General features: G+C 52.6%; 1 protein-coding gene across 1 annotated transcript in view; it reads right to left on the bottom strand.

Moving 5' to 3' along the window:
- Positions 1–19,280, bottom strand: part of FAM178B (family with sequence similarity 178 member B) — a 47,047-nt gene extending 27,767 nt beyond the window's left edge. The window contains exons 1-5 of the mRNA XM_039872506.1: positions 19,198–19,280; positions 13,801–13,915; positions 8,371–8,458; positions 7,855–8,031; positions 7,547–7,644 (exon numbers count right to left, since the gene is read on the bottom strand). Coding sequence (XP_039728440.1) covers positions 7,547–7,644; positions 7,855–8,031; positions 8,371–8,458; positions 13,801–13,874 — 437 coding nt within the window. The 5' untranslated portion in view covers positions 13,875–13,915; positions 19,198–19,280. The remainder of the gene's footprint in view (positions 1–7,546; positions 7,645–7,854; positions 8,032–8,370; positions 8,459–13,800; positions 13,916–19,197) is intronic.
- Positions 19,281–20,575: the final 1,295 nt, after the last annotated feature.

Here is a 20,575-nt window from a genome sequence, read left to right as displayed (position 1 = left end):
CAGAGGAGCCCAAGGCACTGGGAAATTTGGAAATGACTTTTCCAAATCCCCAGCAGAGGCCCGAAGTGGAATGCAGGGGCACCGTGCTTCCCGGCTTCCAGTACTTCCTCTAGCTCCTGTGAGGGGCAGCCCAGCCAACACCCTGCAGAGACTGTCAGGACACCCCTACGGGTCAGTGTGGCTCCCTCTGGTACCACTTCATCTTCACTCCTTCAGAGGGGAACCAGGCCCTGCCAAGGCTGAACTGCCCTAAAAGGCCATCAGGCATCTGGCCAAAGGCATGAGCTGCCTTTTCCATGTCTCTAGGGCGGCTCAGGAAGCAACAACAGTGGCCTGTTCCGCTGTAGAAACGCTGCCCAACACCCTGCCTCGGGGTGTCTGCTTCCCTGGAGCTACCCAGGCTGCCTCTCATGGTCACTGCCGCCCTCACGCCACCAACCCTCAGCCCTTTGCGCAGCGTATTATGATAAAATACAACCTGCCCATGAGCACATGCTGCCCAGGTGGAAAGAACCAGGACCTGGGCTAGAGGTGAGGCTGGCAGGTCATCCATATGCAGGCAGGGATATCTGCAAGTGTGGGCATACGCAGTAGGGACAGGAAGAGACGGCAAGGCACAGACAGCCACAGACCCACTCAGCGAACCACCACACAGCAACACAAATGGTGCTGCACATGTTCGAAAACGGACAGAACCAATTTGTGCGGTGGAAGACGGGACAGGGTTTTCTTTGCAGATGGGACAGGGTTTTCTTTTCAGAGGGGCCTGAGGGGACTTCTGGGGAGTAGGTCTCTCTCCCATAATGCCCTGGAAATGACACAGACAGCCTCCTTTGCAAAGTGCACTGCGTGTCTGCCTCTGCCGTGTCCTTTCCTGCACACATATTGTAACTAAACAAAAAGTTTACTACCATTTAGCAAATAAAGCTTACATGGACAATCACAACCCACCTTCCATCCTCCCTCCCTCTTTCCCTATTTCTTTTTTTGGGCGATTACGATAAAATCCATAAAACCTTAGGCTCAGAAAACGCCTTAAAAGTCACCTCATCTTCACCTATTCCTCCACATGCTTAAAGTTGCCGTGTTTCTCACAGCTGCCCCTTCTCCAGGCGCACCAGACACACTTTTCTATCTTTCCGACTCTTTTTGCCATTCTGGGTTGGATCCTCAATTCTGACAGGGGAGGTGCTCAGAGCTGAGTCTACTGCTCATTTTCATGGCAAGCCTGCCATGCCGCACAGCTAGGATTGAGCCCAACATCTCCCATGTCATGCTGTCAAATTCCATTTCCAGGATCCTGCTCTTTATTGTGAGTCTGAGTCTCCCTTTCACTCAGCCTGTCATTATGGTCTGTCAAGATCTGGGACCTTCAGTTTGCTGTCAGATGCATTCATGTCATGGGTGAATCCGACCTTTGTTCCACTGATGGCCTCATCCAAGACCCTGAGTCTGCTCTGGCCAACATATTGGTGAAGACAGAACTCTGGATGGCTGCAGGGCCTGTCCCCAGGTGGACTCTGATGGCTGCAGCACTTTAGATAATGAGCCTGTCTAGTCCTAAATTACTCGACCCACGCTTCCTTATGCTGTCTATAGGATGCGACACCAGTCTCTACGCAAGGCCTTGCAAACACCTAGGTCTTCTCCAGAGCACTGTTAGGAAAGGAAATGAGGCTGGTCGTGTATGATTTGTCCTTAGGAATCCTCAGGGAACCCCATCTGCTCTCCTTCCAGTACTGACGAGGGTGTCCTTCCACTGGGGCGCGGGGTCTTAGACTCTTTCCACACAGCCAGATGCTGTCACATAGTCTCCGCCACTATCTCATGCTTCAAGTCCCTTCAGTCAAGCTTTTGGTCCAGGTGAAATGTTATGCTCCTCAACAAAGAAAGCAGAAGCAAAAAAGGAATTCTGTGGTGTTGGTCTTTCTCCATTGGTGTTAACATCTCATTGTCAGCCCCAAAAGCACTGCGCAGAAACCCCTCCAATGACTCTTACTTTTCCCCAGGGTATTATTATCACTGGTCTGTGCTGACTACTTGCATTGCTTTTGAACCCTTCCTTCCACCTTTCATTTATCTTTCAAAATCTGAGATCATGCAGGAGCTCGGACCGCAGCCCTGCATGCAGCCTTTAGCTACTTCCCATTTTTTCCCTCACCGGTTCATTTGCAATCCACAGTCCAAGTTTTATTGCAGGATCTCCTAGCCAGCCCGAGCCATCTTTCTTTGTGGAGTCTGTTACTAACAAATCATCTCTCTGTGTATGTGTTTTGAACTCTGCCCTCCAGAAGCAACTGCTCCATAAGCCTGCTCACCAAGCCCCTCTCTGGCGCCAGGCCCCAAGGACCAGAGAGCAAAGTCATGCTCCAGCCCAAGGAGTCCGCAAAGGGTACCAGCAACCAGGGCCGGTGGCAGGAGGTTTCTCAGGAGAGGGGCCGCCTTGCTCTGAGCCTCATCTCAGGGGTAAAGAAACCTTACCCAAGCAGAGAGGAGGTGAAGAGGGGAAGAGGCTTCTCCAGCAAGAGGGAACACATGCCGAAAAGCTCAAAGACAAATGCTGATCGTGTTTTTGGTGACTGCAAAGTGTTAGGCTGTGGCTGGAGCAGGGGAGCCTGCAGGACATGGGGGGCAGAGGGAAGGTAGGACTGAGAAGGAGGAACAAAGGCCCTCGGACATCAGGATAGGTTATTTGAGCATCATCCTGAGGACAGAAGCCTGAGGGATTTTAAGAACAGGAGTGACAGGGCCACATGTGCATTAGAAGGAAGGTCACACTGCAGGACAGTGTGTATGTGTGTGTGTGTGTGGGGGGGGTGTCAGGTGAGAGAGGCCTGGAAAGAGAGGGCTCTGATTCAGAAATCCAGGGAGCAGTAGTAAGAGCTGGAACCATGGCAGCCACAGTGGGACGACAAAGACAGATGACTACTGTGGAAGCCAGGAAAGCCTGAAAGGACAGAAAGTGCCCACAGACTCCTAGGCTTCAGGCAGCAGATGCCACCATGGGGCAATAGGAAACAGGGAGGTGACCCTCCTTGGAAGGTGGTGACTTGTTTTGCACACGCCGAACAGGAAATACCTGCCCACACAGATCTGAGGCTGAGCAGCAAAGTGTGGCCACGGGCACTGCCCCCAGCGTGCAGTTGGAGTTGAAGCCATGATGTGGATCAGATGGCATATCAGGTTGAGTTCTCCAAGAAGTGGGCTCTGAAATGGAGCTGAGCATGCAGCGGGCTCGTGGCGGGAGGAATAGTGTGCACTCCGGCTCACGCGTCAGGGAACGAAGGAAGCAGGTTTGGGCTGAGGGGAAAGCCAGGCTGCGATGCAGTCATAGCAAAGTTGATCCTGCAAGCTGTGGGCTGGCGAGGTCCTTCAGAGGTGTCTGGAGTGAGGCCTTTATAGCTGCTGGCCCTGGGCTGCTCCCACGGAAGGAGCCCAATTTCAGGGCAGGTGACAGTCTTCCACAGAGGCAACTCCTGGGGCGGGCTGGCAGCTCCTGGCCTGGAAGGTGCCCTGAGACTGCACCAGGGATGGAGAAGACGGCCTGGGACAGAACCTGAGGCACAGCAAGCTCAAGTGGAGGAAGGACAATGGGTGATGGTGACTGAGGAGGGGCCAGAGGAGGGGGAGAGCAGGAGAGCAGCCCCACGAAGCCAAGGAGGAGATGGATATGCCTGCTCACAAGGAAAGGCCATTTGGCCACTGGTGACAGAGCAGCTAAGACGGAGTGGTTGGTGCCAGATGTGGTGTGTCTCCTTGGCTCCTACCACCTTCCCACAGCCACCCCTAAGAGTGAGCAGATGCTCTTCAGCACTACTCCTATACTCCTGGCTTCATCGTGACCCACTTCTCCTTTGCTGTCTGCCTCCCAGCTCCGGCCATGGTCCCTTCACTCATAGACATGGCCTTCATCTTGATTCTGAACCCCTCTAAAACCCTGAAGGTTTTTTGGACCCTGGCTGCCTCCTTCTAGAATGTTCTTAATGACTGTCTTCTCAGGTGAGAACTCCCTACAGCACTGACCTCTAAAGAGCCTGGCACGTGTCCAGGGTTCAGCAATAAGCAAGAGGGAGCAGGAGGAAGGAAAGGTCATGGGTAGAGACAGAATTGTTCTCAGCTAGGGGACATACAAGTACACTGATCTGCTGAGGAGAAAGAGCTGGCAGAGGATAAAAAGCTCAATGTCTAGAAATGAGAAGGAATGATGCAGAAGGTAAGTTCTGGAAGAGGCAGGACTTGGGGTCTTGAATGTGGGAGGAGAGGTGGGAGGTTCCTCCTGGCAGTGTGGGACACGGAGGGAACAGGGAGCCTTGGAGAAAGTGGTGGCGCTCCGGCAAGTGCCACTGCTCCAGTCTCCAGCACACAATGACCCAATGTCTTTGGGGCTGTTCTCCCCAGGGCCTGACTTCTATGTGACAGCCACTCTCCCTCAGTGGTCAGAATCTGGCAGCTTCAGACAGAAGGAACTGTGCCGGGAGGGCACTGGGGCCTCTGGACAGCAGGCACGACGTGACCTGTGGTGGTCGTGAGGCCAGTTCCGGTTCGTCACTAGTATGCATGTCGCTACGCTAACTGCCATGGTCAATAAACCCTTGCTATTCCTCTAGGTTAAATTGTTGGAGGGTCAGTACATTTTAAAGTCATTGGCTCAATCTGGTCATGCAGCCGTCTAGAGGGATGGTGGGGACACACAGACTGTCAACGGAGGGGGAGCCAGCCTGTTTCTTCACATGTTGCCCACAGGGACAAAGAACTCTCCATCGTCACTGGGTGGTTTGTGACTATTTAGGAAGCCTTGGTCTGCTCCTTCATCTGACCAGGCAGACGATGTCACCCTCCCTCTACTCTGAGGGAACCTGGGGACATCTGTCCACCCTCAGGGGAGCGAGAGCAGCCTTCAGATCGCCTTTCTCCTAACAGAGGTCTGCTGGGGACATGTACTGGGCCTGGACACAAGTGGGATGGCACAAGCTTGTCCCAGCAACTGCCAGAGCTGCCCTAGAGAGGACACAGTCCCCAAATTGACTTTCCTCCAAGGACTTCCCCCCTTCCAGTGCTTTTCTTTAGTATTTACTTTAATTTTTCACGGTTAAGCTCAACTTCGACTTCGCTCTATGGTGCATCCAAGAGTCTTGGTCAACAAGGTGGCAGGGGGTGGAAGGTGGGGGGGTAGCGAGTGTCACACAAATGTTGGTGGAAGTCCCTGCCTGGTGCTTAGCCAGCCGGCAGACTAAAAAAGCCCTTCGTGCAACAATACGCCCTCCTTCCTGGGGTCGGTCTGGGCACTGGGCCCAGTGGGGCAGCCATCAGCAAGGGCAGAACAAGGCCACCAGCAAGTGCCTCCAACATTGCACCACAGGGAGCAGGGAACCAGCTAAAGACTACGGCCAGTACAATGTGGCTATAAACAGGACACGAAGGTCTCCTGACCCAGTCTGTAGTGACTGCCAAAACACACCTTGAAGTGAAGGAAGGGCAGGGGCACATGCACGCAAGCACAGATGGTGACAGGCCGGGGGGCACATTTTCAATACATACTCCTTGGTGCCTTTTGAACTCTGTTCTATTTGAATACTTTATCTGTTTAGAGAAAGAAATATAATAAGATGTCTAGATAAACGAATAAATCCCACGCATGTTGGTGGTGAAGCCTCTTTCCTAGCACAGCCCTTGGCAGGAGGTATTGTCCTACTGTGCCTGTCTGAAAGCGAGGCGAGGCTGCTCGTTTCATTCACTCCTGGCATTTAGGAGGCACTGACCAAAGATCCTGAGCTACAAAGGGACCCTGCAAAAGCACTGATTCCTGGAACAACAGCTTCATGCTGCTAGTGGATGAATGCCACCGTAAATTTAGGATACAATGAAGGTAATATGTTAGGAAAGAACAGATTATTAAAACCGAAAAAAAACGAAAAAATGGTGTTGGGTCCACTGGCTCTTCGTGGGTGGAAAAAAAATCAAGTTAGGTCCCTGTCTCACACCTACAAAAAATAGAGATTCCAGATGGGGTTAAGAGCTGGCAGAGACAGAACTCTAGAAATACTGAAAGGAAATAGAACACAGTATTTATAAGGGTCCTGGAGGTGAGGCTGGCCTTCCTATTCAGGGTAGAAAGATTCTGTTACAATCAACTCTGCTATGCAACCAACTTTTCTGGAAATTTAAATCTATTCTAAAATAAAAAATTTATTTAAAAAAAATTTTTAAAAAATTCAGTTCACTGAAAGATAATCATACACGAAGGTTTAAAAAGGACAATATACAGCCTTAGGAGAAAACACAGTGTCTGAGACATACATAATAAGCAATATATAAATCAATATAAGAAGATAAATTGCCAGATAGAAAGAAACATGGGCAAGAAACATCAAAGGCCAATAACCATATGAGAAGATTCTCAGTTTCACTGCCAGTCAGGGAAATGAAAATTAGAACCCTGGAATGGCATTTTTCACTTACCAGATTGACAAAAACTTAAAAACAAAACTGAGAACACACAGTATTAATGACAATGTGAAGAAACAGGTATTTTCATGCCTGTTTGGTGGTATTATTAATTGGCACACCTTCTTCTTGAAGGCCCCATTTTAAACGTACATACTAGAACTGCAATTTCACTTCAAGGAATTTATCCTATAGAAACATTTATATAAATGTGCAAAGTTCATATACACCGACAGTCACTTAGTGAACATCCAGAATTAGGGGACTGATTACAAATACACCAGGGAATACGACACAGCTGTGAAAACGCATGAGGTCCACCGCGTGTGCCCACGCACATCTGTACAGGTATATGTGCGTGTAGCCCAGTTTTTTCAAATACAGAGCAAGAACTCTGTCAGGACTGTGAACAGGCCTCTCTTGCCACCAGATTCACAGGAAACAGACTGAGCCTCCACCACAGGATGATCGCACTGGATGGGCCCTGGGGATGTGAAGCTGAATAAAACCCCCAGCTGCTCCATGGAGAGTAACTGGGAGGTGCCTGAGAAGGCCAGGGTTGGAAGAGTGGGAGGGGGGCTCATTCTCAGACGATACGGCAAGTGGCACAGGTAAGGGACATGCTCTCCTGTAGGAGAGGTGGCCATGAACAAGGAAACAAACAGTGAGATCATTTCAGGCAGAGATCAATGCTGTGCAGAAAATAAAACAGAATGATGAACTGAGAGTCTGCAAGGTGGGTGGGGTGGGGGTAGGGAGCAGGGGACACAATGCAGCTGAGGTCTGAATGCTGAGAAGGAACCAGCCACAAAAGCTGGGGAGGGTGAGGCAAAGAAAGGAGGGCAGGGACGCCACAGTCAGAAACTAATTGTGCAAGACAATTGTTTTGCTAATAAAACCATAGTAAGCAAATTAGACTTTTTTCCTTTGTAATGAACTCGTTAGTGAGTTGTATTTTTAGTTCTTTCTCCTGGGTTTTAGAGATGGCAGCACAGCGGGAGTGGGAGGTTTGTTGGGACTGACGGGGAGGATTCTGGATCCCCACACCCTACTCGTCACAGGGAGTGTCCAAGGGAGCAGGCAGAGGTGAAGGAGCACCCACCTGCTCCGGGGAGTCACGTCCAGGAAGAGCTGCACGAGTGCCAGCAGGTTGTGGTGGTGATCTGACACCCAGCTCAGGGTGAGGCATAGCTGCTGGAGCTGCAGGAACAGCAGGCGCCAGGATGGATGCATGCAGGAGGGGCCATCTCCCACCCTGACCTCCTCACCAGCCCACTCGGGAGTCCAGGGGCAGGAGGGGGTGTTCCCAGGCGTTCTGATGCCCTCTGAGCAGTGCCGTCCCCATCTTGGGCATGCTAGGGGAGACTGGGACCTTATGGAGGCGGCAGGCGTGGCCAGGGGCTCTGGTACCTGTCCTGGCCACTCCTGGATATTCTCGAGGAGCAGGGGTAGGAGCTGCTGGAGGTCAGTCTTGGGCAGCAGGCGCAGCCCCACGTCCAGGCTGGCATGGCACAGCAGCCGAATCAAGTCCAAGAGGCTCCAGTCGCTGTAGGCCCTCGGCTGCGCCAGGGCGCACAGCGTGAGGAACTGGGGAGCAGAGAGCTAGGGCAGCACCACCTCTGGGAGATGATGTGGTGGGAGGGGTGGACACTGTGAGCCCCTGATGGTGCTAGGTGAGAGCTGAGGTAAACAAGCAGTGAGGCTGGACTCCGCACCGCCCCCCACCGCCCCACCCCTGTGGGGTTCTCTGGTGGCAGATACATTCACCCCTGTGGAGAGGATGAGTGATTATCTGGCAGCATCAGTGCTGAGAGCCCACACGGTGCCTGCGGTGGGATGAGCACACTGTAGTGCTCGATAGCACGCACTCACAGGACCCATCTGCTGAATCGGTCTGGACTGAGTAGGGACCGCAGGAAGACTCACCTTATAGATGTAGCTCAGGCTGATGGCCAGGGCCGTCTCCTGGGGGGCGTCCTGCTGCTCACTCAGGCTAGCTTCACCTTTAGGCATGCTAAGGCAAGACGAAACGCAGGGAAAGAAAAGGGGGAGTGGGCACCAGGGGAGAACTGAAGCGAGAAGGGGGCACACAAGGCCCCAGGGATGAGACGATACACTTGGCCAGAGACACTGCTGTCCCGAGTGCCGGTCTCTACCGCTTCATAACAAATTACCCTAAACACAGAAGCTTACAAACAACCTTACTATTTTGTGCAGTTTCTGAGGGTTGGGAGCTGCTCAGCTGGGTGGTTGTGACTGAGGGTCTCAGGAGGTTGCCGCCAAAACACTGGGGAATGGAGCTGTTGTCACCTCAGGTTTGGCTGGGCAGGAGGCACTGCTCCTAAATTCACTCACGTGATCATAGGGCCTCTCCATAGGGCTCCTCAGCCTGCTTCCCTTAAAGTGAGTGACCCGAGAGGAGAATGCAGGGACAGTAGCCCCAGTCTCTCGCACCTAACCTTGGAAGTAACACTGTACTGCATCTGCTGATCGTTTTTGGCCACAGAGGCCAGCCTGCTACCATTCTGGTCAGGTCTCTAGCTTTAGTATTCTGGGACTTGGAAGCCAGGAGATCACTGCCCCCAAAAGAGTCTTCCTCAAAAGACTTCTCTGTCCGTCCAGGTGTGGTGACTCTGCCTGCTCCGAAAAGCACACTATGCTGTAGCGTCCGAAGTCAGCAAGTTAGGTGAGAATCAGAGTAAAAATGATCCTCGAAAACCCCTCAAAGGTGGCACACCACATGCTTCTATGGACGAGCGCAGCACAGCCAGTGTTCTCCAAGGGAGGGCGCAGATCCGGTTGAGCCCAGAAGTCGTCAGAGGCCAGGGCCATCTAAAACAGCGGTCTAGGAAACTGGGGCATACAGCAGGAGGTGAGTGGCAAGTAAGCCAGAGAAGCTTCATCTGTATTTTCAGCCACTCCCCAGCGCTAGCATCACTGCCTCGGCTCCACCTCAGATCCTCAGGCATTAGATTCTCATAGGAGCCCTGGTCCCTGGTGCCAAAAAGGATGGGGACCACTGATTTAAAAGAAGATAGGAGTCACCCTCAGGGTGGCACAATGCTTACAGAGGGAGACAGCAGGTTCGCATCGCCCTTTGCACAAGCTTCCCAGACACACGCTCACTGGATGAAGGGCTGAGTGGGACGCCCTCACTTAATGGTCCCCTCTCTGGCCGGATGTGTACTGTTGACTTCAAATAAGTGAGGTAAGTTTATGACAAGGCTCCCTTTGCTGGCTCATCCACTTTGCTCTGTTGACTAGTGCGGCGTCCCGCCAGCAGTGGGCTCTCATTAAGCAAAGGTATAGATGACGACGACACTGCCAACAATCAAAGCTGCTAATGGGAAGAGCACCGTGACCCGGCCTCTCTGGTGAAAGGTCTCTGTTCTTTAATTCCTGGCACTGGTGCTGCTTCTTGGAGGGAATTGTGTCCAGGAATTCGGAAAGCTGGTGCCAACAAATGGAGTTGGGGCGGGAGGCTAGCACTGGGCTCAGTCGTTCTTCTAGACTAGCATTTACTAGGGCCAGGGAATGGGTAAGGCTGGTGTTCACATCCGGGCACTTGTGGGGCTGTATCAGTGAGGATGGGGCAGGCAAGCACAGTGGGGCTGCTTTCAGATTTCCCAAAGGGGTGGGGGACAGAGTTGGCTTCGGGACTCTGCTGGAGAGCCCTGGGCTTGCAAACAGTTTGGAGCTGCCAGAGGGAGGTAGAGTGTGGAAAATACCAGCTGGTGATTTCTGCTTCGAGCTGGGAAGGGAAAGTGTGGCTGTGACAGAGCTCTCCCATCCTTGGAAGGGAATAGCAGCCTCAAGTGGAGAGGGCAGACAGCCACCCAGGGTGTGCTCCCGCGTGTCCCTGTGCTGCCTCTCCTGGGGAACAGCAGGTAATATAACAGGGTCCTCCATCTCCTGCCTTTCTCAGGGGCCAGGTGCTTGACCGGCTGCATCTATGATCCCCAGGCCTCCACTACTGCTTGTAGCAAGAGGCCACAGAGGACAGGGGTTCGAAGCCTGATGACCCTGCTACCCTCCTGCACTCAGCGGGTTTAGAGCCAGCTGATGGCTCTACCATGAGCAAAGTGGCTGCATCTGTGATGTCCCCCTCCTGCCCCTGGCTGGCTGGGTTAGGGCTCACAGGCTATGGGCAGCACCCAGGAGCTGGAGTTTGGGTCACAATAACACTGTTCTACACGCACCGAGGAATCTTAAGAGAGCACATCACTGACCTCTACCTCCGTTTTCATATTTGTTTTTCCCAAGGATTGAAAAAAATAAGTTACTATTTGCACAGTTGTCTGATGTACTCAGCTGGGAAACATAAGGGAAGTGTGTGGGCACTGCCATCACTACAACCAAGAGCCACTGTGCAGGTGCCTGCACAAAGGCAGAAGCCCCACATGCAGGCTGCCAGCAGGGTGCCGTCCCCAGGTCTGCACCACCAGCCGAACCAGACCAGTGATCCGGAACCAGGCCAGTGATTCGGCTCCAAAGGCAGCCGAGGAATGGATGCTTAGCTTGTGGAAGGGGAGGGAGGCAAATTTTACCTGGATCGAATGACATCATGCCAAGGGGGCCAGTTGCAGACAGGATGCCCTTTCAATGGATTAACTGTCATTTACTTACTTTCTGGCTTCTGCATGGGGCTGCCCTCTCAGAGGACCAAGTGAAAGAAGGCCTCTGGCACTGGGCAATAACAGAGGCTTGCTGGTTTGTAGTGGCCAGTCTTATGTATCTGTCCAGGCTCCCTGGATGGCCTTGTAATCAGGAATGGCCTTGGAAGTCCAGCCGTGGCCACATGAGCACCTTCTCTCTCTCCCCAGGTGAGACTGTGCAGCATGTGGCACGGAGGACACTGGAGCCCACTCAGTGTTCACCCCCGGTCCTCGCTTCTGCTTTTCCCACCCCGGTTGTAGAAGCGCTACTCTGCAACAGGCAGACATTAGCCCACCGCCTGGTCCTTGCTGAGAGGAAGTCTTGCAGCTCTCCATGAGATGCTGATGGGTGTTAAGGAAACTGAGACCGGAAATGGACAGTGAAGACTTGAACTCACAGCAACAGGAATAACAGCCAAGCCAAGGGCCCGCGCACAGACCGCTCAGCCCTTGTTCTCAGCCTGGGCCAGCATGAGGCTCTGTGGGTGCCTATAGGACACAGGGCATGTGCTCTGCCAGGGGAACCCTAGATGGAACATCCCCACAGTGGAGATGTGCCTGACGCGGCCCCAGCTGCCTTGGGACGAGCCTCTTAGCCTGGCCAGGAGCAAGGTGAGGAGGGTGGTGGGGGAAGCAGCCGCACTGCAGTGGCTCTGGTGGCCCATGTATCTGTGCAAGAGCCACGCCCACAGTAGAGGAGATGCCAGAACCTTCTCTGTGCTTCCTAAAGATGTCGGAGGTGGCATCTTCCCACTCCTTGACTTCTAGAGCTTCCCTAAGCACAGCAGCCAGCCAGCCACCCAAGATACACATGGGAGCATCTTGGCCAACCTGCAGAGGTCACGGGGTATCCAGGACCTGTCTGCCTGCTTCTCCCAAGGAGGCTGTGTCTTGGCAGAAAAACTCATTCAGTCCTAGGGGCTTGGCAGGTGGTCCCAGCCTGCTCTGACGGAGCTGCCATAGGCCGGCTCCCGGGGGCCAGTTCTCAATCCTCTAAGCCAGCCTATGGTGCGGAGCCCAAGGAACCAGGCAGGGCTGTCACAAGGCAGCTCAGTAGGGCTCTGGGCATGGCCCAAGGACAGTGTGGCCCTTCCTGCCTCCTGCTGGAAGGCTACATGGCGGGGTCTGCGTCCCACGTATCTGAGATGATGCATTGAAAGGGCCACAGATCTGATGCCCACCTGCCCTCTGTGGCCTCCAGGAATGGGGGGTTCAACCTGAAGCGTAAGGGGCAGGAAGCCACAGAGAAGAGAGGGAGGGGCATGGCTCTTTGCAGAGTGAACTGGGTGGTTATCAGTTTCCAGTGCTACCTCCTGCTTTGCAAATGGACACCAAGAGCTCATCAGGACAGTTAGAAGTGCCTCTTCTGAACCCCACGGTGCTCCTACCCCACTTCTGATGTGCATCTGTTTTCTGGGTGTGATCCTTTCCTGAGTCGACTTCGATGGTGGAGTGATCACAGCTTCGTGTTGGGAAAGAGGCATGTGACTTGTTACACCAGATATGGAATAAGGGGGTGGGGGCACTGCAGGCTGGCACATACGTGGGTGTTTACAGCAGGGCCAGTACATAGGTTTCGCAGACAATTACTAAACAGTTGTGGAACAGGTTCCGAAGAAGCGTAGGCCTTCCCTGCAAAGGACACTGATCCACCACAGCAGGGGAAGGGGCCTGGCACCTTCTGAGCCAAGGGGGCTCCCGGGTAACAGCCTGTCCAGGGTTCTAAACACTTTTCTACCTCAAACCAGCTTCTCAAAGAATTCTCAAGAAAAGTGTGGATGTGCTATAACCGGCAGAACAAACCTACAACACGTTAATGCTTTTACAGCCCAGATCCTGTCACCATCTACCCGACTGTCATCATCACTGATGGACTGTGTGGCTCTGTTTCTAGAGGGCAGGGATCAGGAGCATGCAAATTAGCATCCCTGTCCCCACCCTCACCCCCCCTCCCAGCCCAGTGCACAAAAGGGGCCCCCACAAAATGGAATAGAGCATCATGGATATCACATGCACAACTGTGCCCCACTGGCAATGAGCTGATGTCAGGTGTGAGCCAGACAGAGAGGGGGCTTGCAGATGGACCGAAGAGACAGGGACACATTTTAGAAGAGGAGGGGAAGTGAGGGCCCTGACCCAGGCAGGAGCGGGAAGAACTGTCAATCAAAGTAGCAAGACAGTGTCGTGCCTGGTTCTTCCCATCCCCGAAGCTGGGAGCAAGGCAGTTCGCACACTCACATTCGGTTACACGTGGGGGTTGTCTTGTAAACTTGTCAGGCTCTGGGTTTCACTGGGTAGGCTACAGCTGAGTTCAGTAACTTTTTTTTTTAACTTAAAAAAATGCACACATTTTACATAATCTGATTGATTATCAGAGGAAATCTTCCTTTTTCTAACGTATAGTTGCTCATTGAGCTAAAGGCTGTCCCACAAGCAACAATGAAATCGACAGCTGTGGACAACAAACAACGAGGTGTGTTATATTTATAGACTAGGAAATACTTTAATATTTCCCAGCGTGAATGTATGCTGAGATTCTTTGTAATATTTTGTTTTGTTTTTAACCTCTGTACTGACCTATAATGGTACGGAAAAGCCTGCCCCCACTTAAGGTACATACTTTGATGGGTGTGAACTGAGTTCAGTAACTGGTGAACGGAGGAGAGAAGACATGAGGACAAAAACAAGGGGACGGACTCACCTCCCGCTATGCTGAGAGTACCCCAGCGGGCACAGGGTGGTGTTGTGGGCGCCCAGTCTGTGAAGCGCCTCCATGACCTCCGGCAGCGAGGGGTACCACAGGTGCGTGTCTCCATCTGTCAGGTCAAAGGGGCCAGGGTTGGAGTGGGCAGGGGAGGACAGGGCACACTGCTCCCACTGGTGGGCCAGGAGTGACCCTGGCCCAGGAGACCAATTTCTGCATTCTGTGGCACTGGAGGTGTCATCTGCAGAAATGAAGCACCCAGTGGTTTTCAGACACTCACTGGAACTTTGGGAACTGGGATGTTCATTCTCTGGTCTTCAAGCTGCGGCCACCTTGTTGTGCCAAGGCCCAGGGAGCCTTGGCAACCATCAGGGCGCTGAGCTACTCGGAGCCAAGTCAGATGATGAGCCCTCAGCTGGAGGCCTCAGGACTGCAAGACTCAGAAGATATCTCAGTGTCCCAGGCTCTCTGCTACGAGGGCTGAGGCTGGCTTGGAGTCCACTGCTGACTTGCCGTGACCCTTGCTGTGACGCTGGGTGTTCCCAGGCCCTCCATCTCCGCCAGGGACACACAGCCTGGAAGGTGTCTTAGCAAGCTCAAGCTGAGAGCACCACCCTCTCTTGACCAGTTTACAAAACGTACTCAATAATCCGATCACATCAACAGAGAGAAGCCTTACATACTTAGGGCCTTTGCTCCGTCAGACAACTGAAGGACATTTTCAGAAGCAAGAGAGCAGAAAAATAAAAATGCTGTAGCATAGTGTGTTTCCCAAAGATGAAATGCTGCAACGTCCTCTCCCGCCCCACATGCTCTCTGCACGCGACCCCTGCACGCCTGGCACTCAAGGCAAGAGCATGTCTGCACCCGTCACCACCCCTCCATCTCATTTACCGACTGGCTTGCTTCTGGTCCATCTCTCCACGTTAGAATGTGAGGATGAGTCTGTGTTGTTCATCCCTACACACCCAGTGCCCAAGAAGTGGCTGGTATGTGGAGGAAGCTGAATGAATGAATGAATGAATGAATGGAGAAAATCTTAAGCCTGACCAAGTAGTGCACAGCTAGGAGGGAAACTGAAAATGAGTCACAAGATAAGCTGATGGTCCCAGAATGCAAATGCTGAATCTGCCCATGAACAAGGCGTCGGAATCAAGAACCTGGACGCTGGGCTGGGGTGCGTTAGTGTCACATGCTCAAGCCTCCGTGGTTCTGGATGGCGGGGCTCTCTCCTAAGGGCCAACCTCACTGCACTCCATGTGTGCAGGAACCAGGCTGGGTGCTAAGGATAAAACGTGACCTGGAAGAGACTGGACCTCAGGGGCCTCAGAGAGAAGCCAGGCAGGCAAGTAAACAAGACAAGGGTGGGTCCACGTAAAAACCAAGGCAGGTGAGAGGGTCAGAGCCTGCTCAGAGGATGGGGAATGAGCAAAGAGGGGCAAGGAACACGGCACAGGCAACAGGAAAGGAAGCATACGCCCCATGAAGGGAGAGGAATGACAAATGCAGAAAGGCATGTCCAGAGACCAAGGCAACAAATCAAGCAGCCTAAGGGCATTGTGAAGTTTTGGCCATAGTCCTGTCCTGCTGCAGGGCCAGTGGCCCGTGGATGGAGTGGCAGGTGGAGGGTCTCTGAGTCCCATTCAAGGACATTTCTCAGGCATCGAGTGTCTCTCTCTTTGGAAATGTATATGGGTCAGGGCTCACCCAACCAGTAATTAGACACTTGGAGGAAGAAAAACTTTCCTGTTTCTTTTTTTTTCTCTCAGGCAACTTAACAAGTAAGAGAACGGTAATGATACCCTTGTCTGCCTCACAAATGAGCTGGGGAGCATGAAGTCCGCAAAACACAATGCAACACCATTGAGAGAGAGAGACAGAGACAGAGACAGAGACAGAGACAGAGACAGAGACAGAGACAGAGACAGAGACAGAGAGAGGTTTACCGGGGCCCTTGGAGAGAGGTTTACCAAGTACGCGCACGCATGTGTGGGTGGCCAACCTTTTCAGGGAGGGGAAGACACATATGGAAAGAAAATCAAGCCAGAGCCAGGTCCCAGGAGGCCCAGCTGGGCCAAAACATCCTGCCAGGGGTGGTGGGCTCCCTCACCGTCCCCACTGTGGCCCACGCAGGTGCATCTGCTGCTTTAAACTACCCTGACACCAGCAGTGCTGACCCCACCAGCCTCAAGCTTGGGGCCTGGCCTTGTCCCCATTCCTGCTTCTACCCAGTATTTACTCCACAGCACAGCTGGACCTGGGCTGATGTGTCAGAAGCAGTTTCAGAGAAAGGGGCCCCAGATGCTTCGGGATAAATCAGTCCCCATTGACAGCCCCGGAAGCTGGTTAAGTGACGACAGACGCCCGAGAACCCGTAATTAACGCTGCCTATAAGTAGGCCACATGCTCAGCTTTTCCTGAGCGCTGTCTGTCCCTTGTGAGGGTTTTCTGGAGAGCTGACACAGAAGAAAACTCAGGCACGCAGCTGCCAGTTCTATCTCCCTTAGATTCTCCACGCCCACAACACAGTCATTTGAGGTGATTCCCCAGGGGAATGGGGCCTGCGCCTTTTCTGCCAGTGCCAAAAGCCCTCGCATCTGGGCTCTGCGCAGAGGCTGAGAGTCTGGAAGCGTCCCTTTCAGTGGCTCTCTGGGGATGGAAGTGATGCTTCGAAGGATGGCAAGGGAAGAAAGGCATCAGGCTGAAAATACAAGTGACTTTTCCATCTGTGCCTTAGGAGAAGCTGTTACTACATGTCACACCACTTTCTCCTGGAGAGACCTGCACAGAATGGGAAAACCACACACATCCCTAGGACTCCTAGGGGGAAGGCTTCGGGCATCGGCCTTAAAGGCGGTGGCGGGGGCGGGGGCGCTGTTTCCTGAAGGAAAGCAAGCCACCAATCCATCAGACTGAGCCAGATCTTAAGCAGAGAGAGGGAGGAAGGGAGAGAGAAGTCTTCGGAGCCGACAGGCTGACAGTCTGTGAGGAAACGAACAACGCACATGACAAATAAATACACAAATGATGCCAGATGGTATAATGGCATGGGAGAAAGGTGGCCGGGGTGACAAGGGCAATATCACAGACAGAATAAAGAGCCTGCAGGGACTTAGGCCTGGGGTGCGATTCCTTGCTTAGGTCCAGCAGGGAGCCCAGGGGGCTGCGGCAGGTGCAAGGCCCAAAGTGGTGTTCAGCCACCTTGTGAGCTGGGGCAAGGACAAAGGACAAAGGCAGTGGCTGGTCTCATGGGGAGGTGACCCTTTCTGTGGTGAAAAGACAAAATCCCATCAAGTCCGCACTGTAAAACGCACACACTTCACGGGCACTGCAGTGTGTGCCAAGGGTGCCCTGTCCCATCAGCCTTAATGGGAGCACTGGCTCTGAAGGAAGCAAGCTGAGGTCCTCCACGAGCTCTGACTCACTCACTGTCCGTGTCCTCTCATGCCCACCAGATCCTTCTCCAGACCTGCTCTGCTCACAATCTTTTGGATCCTTCTTTTTGTTCCTTTTCCACTGTGCAACCCGCCTGCCGGCCTCTCCATTTTCCCTTTTCTCCCCACTCCCCCTGAGCACAGGTCCTCCCTTTGGGGCACCCACGACCTCCCTGCCTGCCTTGTGTAACCCAGGCTGCACTCACTCCACACACTCCCATATACCCACCCACCACACACACACTGTACACACCCCTGTGCGCACACACACAGCCTCTGTTAGCCCCTGGTCCGTCTGCTCATGGGACTGAGAATGTGTACAGGATAGGTGGTGCTATCCCCAAGCCACCTCCCCTCTCTTCTGCCCTCTGCAACTCACACTACTACCTGGTGTCACCTAATACGGTCGAGCATTCCTGGTGTGTAGGACAGACCTGTGTTGTGCCAAACCACTGAACCATTCGTATCTGCTAGAGTCAAGTTCAGGTACAAATAACAAAAAGACCAAAAACAAACAAAAAAAAAACCCACCGGGGTTTAAACAAGCTAGGTTTTAATTCTCTTTGATTAAAAAAAGTCCAGAGGTGGGCGGGCCACCCTGGTGCAGGGCCCTGACTGAGCTGTAGGGTCCTGGGTACCTGCCTTCTGCTCTGCCATTCTCAGCATGTGCCTCTCCTTCCCAAGGCCACCACACAGGGAGGGATGGCTAGGAGAGGGCCAGCTATCACGTCTCGACTCCAGGAAAGCAATTCCTCTTTTGCCACCTCAGTGTGCATGCTTCGGCTGTGGTTAAGGACGCAGGACCCCCTCAGTGTGACTTAGAAAGGCAATTGTAAACCACCCTCCCAAATTTAGGAAGCAAGAATTTGACGTGGATTTAGACTCAATTAAAGAGCTTCTCGGCGATGTCCCCCAACATGTGGCCTATCAGGTTCTCTCTCATTTTGGATTTCTGAACCTGAGACTTTTGGAATATTTCTGATCTCTGGAACAAAATGAAACATAAGACATCAAATGATGGCAAGGACATGGAACAAAAGAAACTCTCATTGCTGGTGGGAATACAAAATTGTACAGCCACTTTGAAAGGCAGTCTGGTGGTTTCCTACAAAATTAAACATACTCTTACCATACGATCCAGCAATTGTGCTCCTTGGTATTTAACCAAAGGAGGTGAAAACTTATGCCCACATGAAAAGCTGCACATGAATATTTATAGCAACTTTATTCATAATTGTCAAAACTTGAGAGCAACCAAGATGTCCTTCAGTGGGTGATGGATAAACATACTGTGGTTCACCCAGACAATGGAATACTATCGATTAATAGAAAGAAATAAGCTATTGGGCCATGAAAAGACATGGAAAAAACTCCAGTCCATATCACTAAATGGAAGAAGCCTCTGAGAAGGCTATTTACTATAAGATTCCAATTGCATGGCAGCCTATAAAAGGCGAAGCCACAGAGACAGGAAAAGATGGGCGGTTGCAGGCATTGGGGTGGAAGGAGAATGGATGGAGAGGTGAAACTGTCCTGTCTGAGACTGGAGAGATGTCATCAAATCTTTATTAAAATCCATAGAATACACAACATAAAGAGTGAAACTTAATTTAAACAACAGACTTCAGTTAATAATGTTTCATTAATAGCCTGTCAAACTTAACGGAGACACCATACTAACTCGAGATGTCACTATTGAGATTTAAATTTACAAATTAACAGAGGGAGGGTGGGGGTGGGGCACATGGGAACTCTCAGTACTTTCCCATAAACTTTTCTGTAAGCCTAAAACTGCTCTAAAATACAATAACAACAACAAAGAGCTCATTAAAAAAAAAAGAAAGAAAAGAAACAGTCTGCACACAGCACCTGTCAGATAGCGGTCAGGTATCTAAGGGACCTGGCTGGGGGAGAGGTGTATGGGGACCTGTGCATGGTCTATTCTGGACCAAGGACTCACCTGAGAACCAGATGCAGTGGGTCTCAGACTTGTCCACACCTTCTGGAATCACTTTAGAAGTAGCTTCAGAAATGACTGCCACCTGCATCCCACCCCAGTGCCTGCTGTTAATTAGTCGGGGTGTGGCTTGGGTTTTGGGAAATTTTAAAATTTCCCAAGTGGTTCTGACATGCAGCCAAGTTCGGGAACTGTTAAGCGAAGGAGAGCATGACCTCGCTCCAGAACAGCACATGGCCGGCCTCTCCAGGGGGATGAAGCAGTGGGGCGGGGCGGGGTTGGGCGGCAGAGGAGACAACGGAAGGCAGCCCAGCTCTCCGCACACCCACAGCCCACAGCCTTGCCCAGGGGCCCAGGGGTTCTCGGCCCAGGTGTTTACCAGAATCACCGGGGAGGTTTTAGAATGCCCATGGCCAAGCTGCACTCCACACCCCATCCGAGGGCAGGAGCCAGGCCCTGGTGCTTTGCAAAGCTCAGCTACAGCTGAACACTGCAGTAGCTAGAGGCCGAGTCTTAGGGGCACACCAGCACCCTCTGACCAGGGTCTAAAAGACAAGCACGGCCAAGTCAGTTACATGAATGTCCCTCTCGTTTTAAAAGGCAGGTCTAGAGACTTGGGCTAAACGGGTGGGATAGCCTGTCATGCGTGGCCCCTCTCTGCTCCACTGAGAGCACACACTTGGCTCAGGCCCTCGTAACCCAGCACCTTCTCAGCCTGGCTGCAGAAGGGCTTTAATAAACCCCTACCAGGTACTCTTCCGGGTGTGTCACGGGGCTAAGCCACCTGCGCCTGCCTGCAGCCTGGAGTGGCACTGCACAGCTGGCTGTACAGGTGGTGGGGTGGAGAAGAACACTCCAGATGCCAGCTGGGGTAAAGTGTGCACCCCTGTCCCCACGGGGCCACTGGACCCCGCATCCTGACCTCAGAGCCCAAGACAGCACGTCTGGGGCTCAGCTGGCACACACAGCACCATAGTCGACTGACCGATAGTGGGACAAGATGCTGCTGTCAGAGCTGCCAGGGACTAAAGAGAAGGCCAAACGAAAATAAGCAGAGACGTGGTCCTGTGCCCTGGAGCTCACAGCCTAACAGGAGAGACGGCATGGACCAAAGACTCACCATTACCTATGACCAGAGCCGCAGAGTGAAAAAGGAGAGCAGAGGAAAAGGAACTGAACACGGAGGTAGGGCAGAGTGCCTCAGCAGTGAGTGACCCAGAGGAGGAGGAGGACTTGAGAAGGCAAAAGCAGGGAGCTGCTGGGAGGAGGGAAGAGTGTGGCTAGGCAGGTGCCTGCACATGCAAAGGCCCTGGGGCAGGAAGGAATGTGGGAGCCAGGAGCACCAAAAGCCGTAGAGAACATGACGAAGTGAGCTAAGTGA

This window comes from Pteropus medius, unplaced genomic scaffold (genome assembly GCF_902729225.1).
Source record: "Pteropus medius unplaced genomic scaffold, Ma_sr-lr_union100, whole genome shotgun sequence".
Taxonomy (NCBI): domain Eukaryota; kingdom Metazoa; phylum Chordata; class Mammalia; order Chiroptera; family Pteropodidae; genus Pteropus; species Pteropus medius.
The sequence above is the reverse complement of the archived record's forward strand: the minus strand, read 5'-3'. Positions and strand labels throughout refer to the sequence as shown.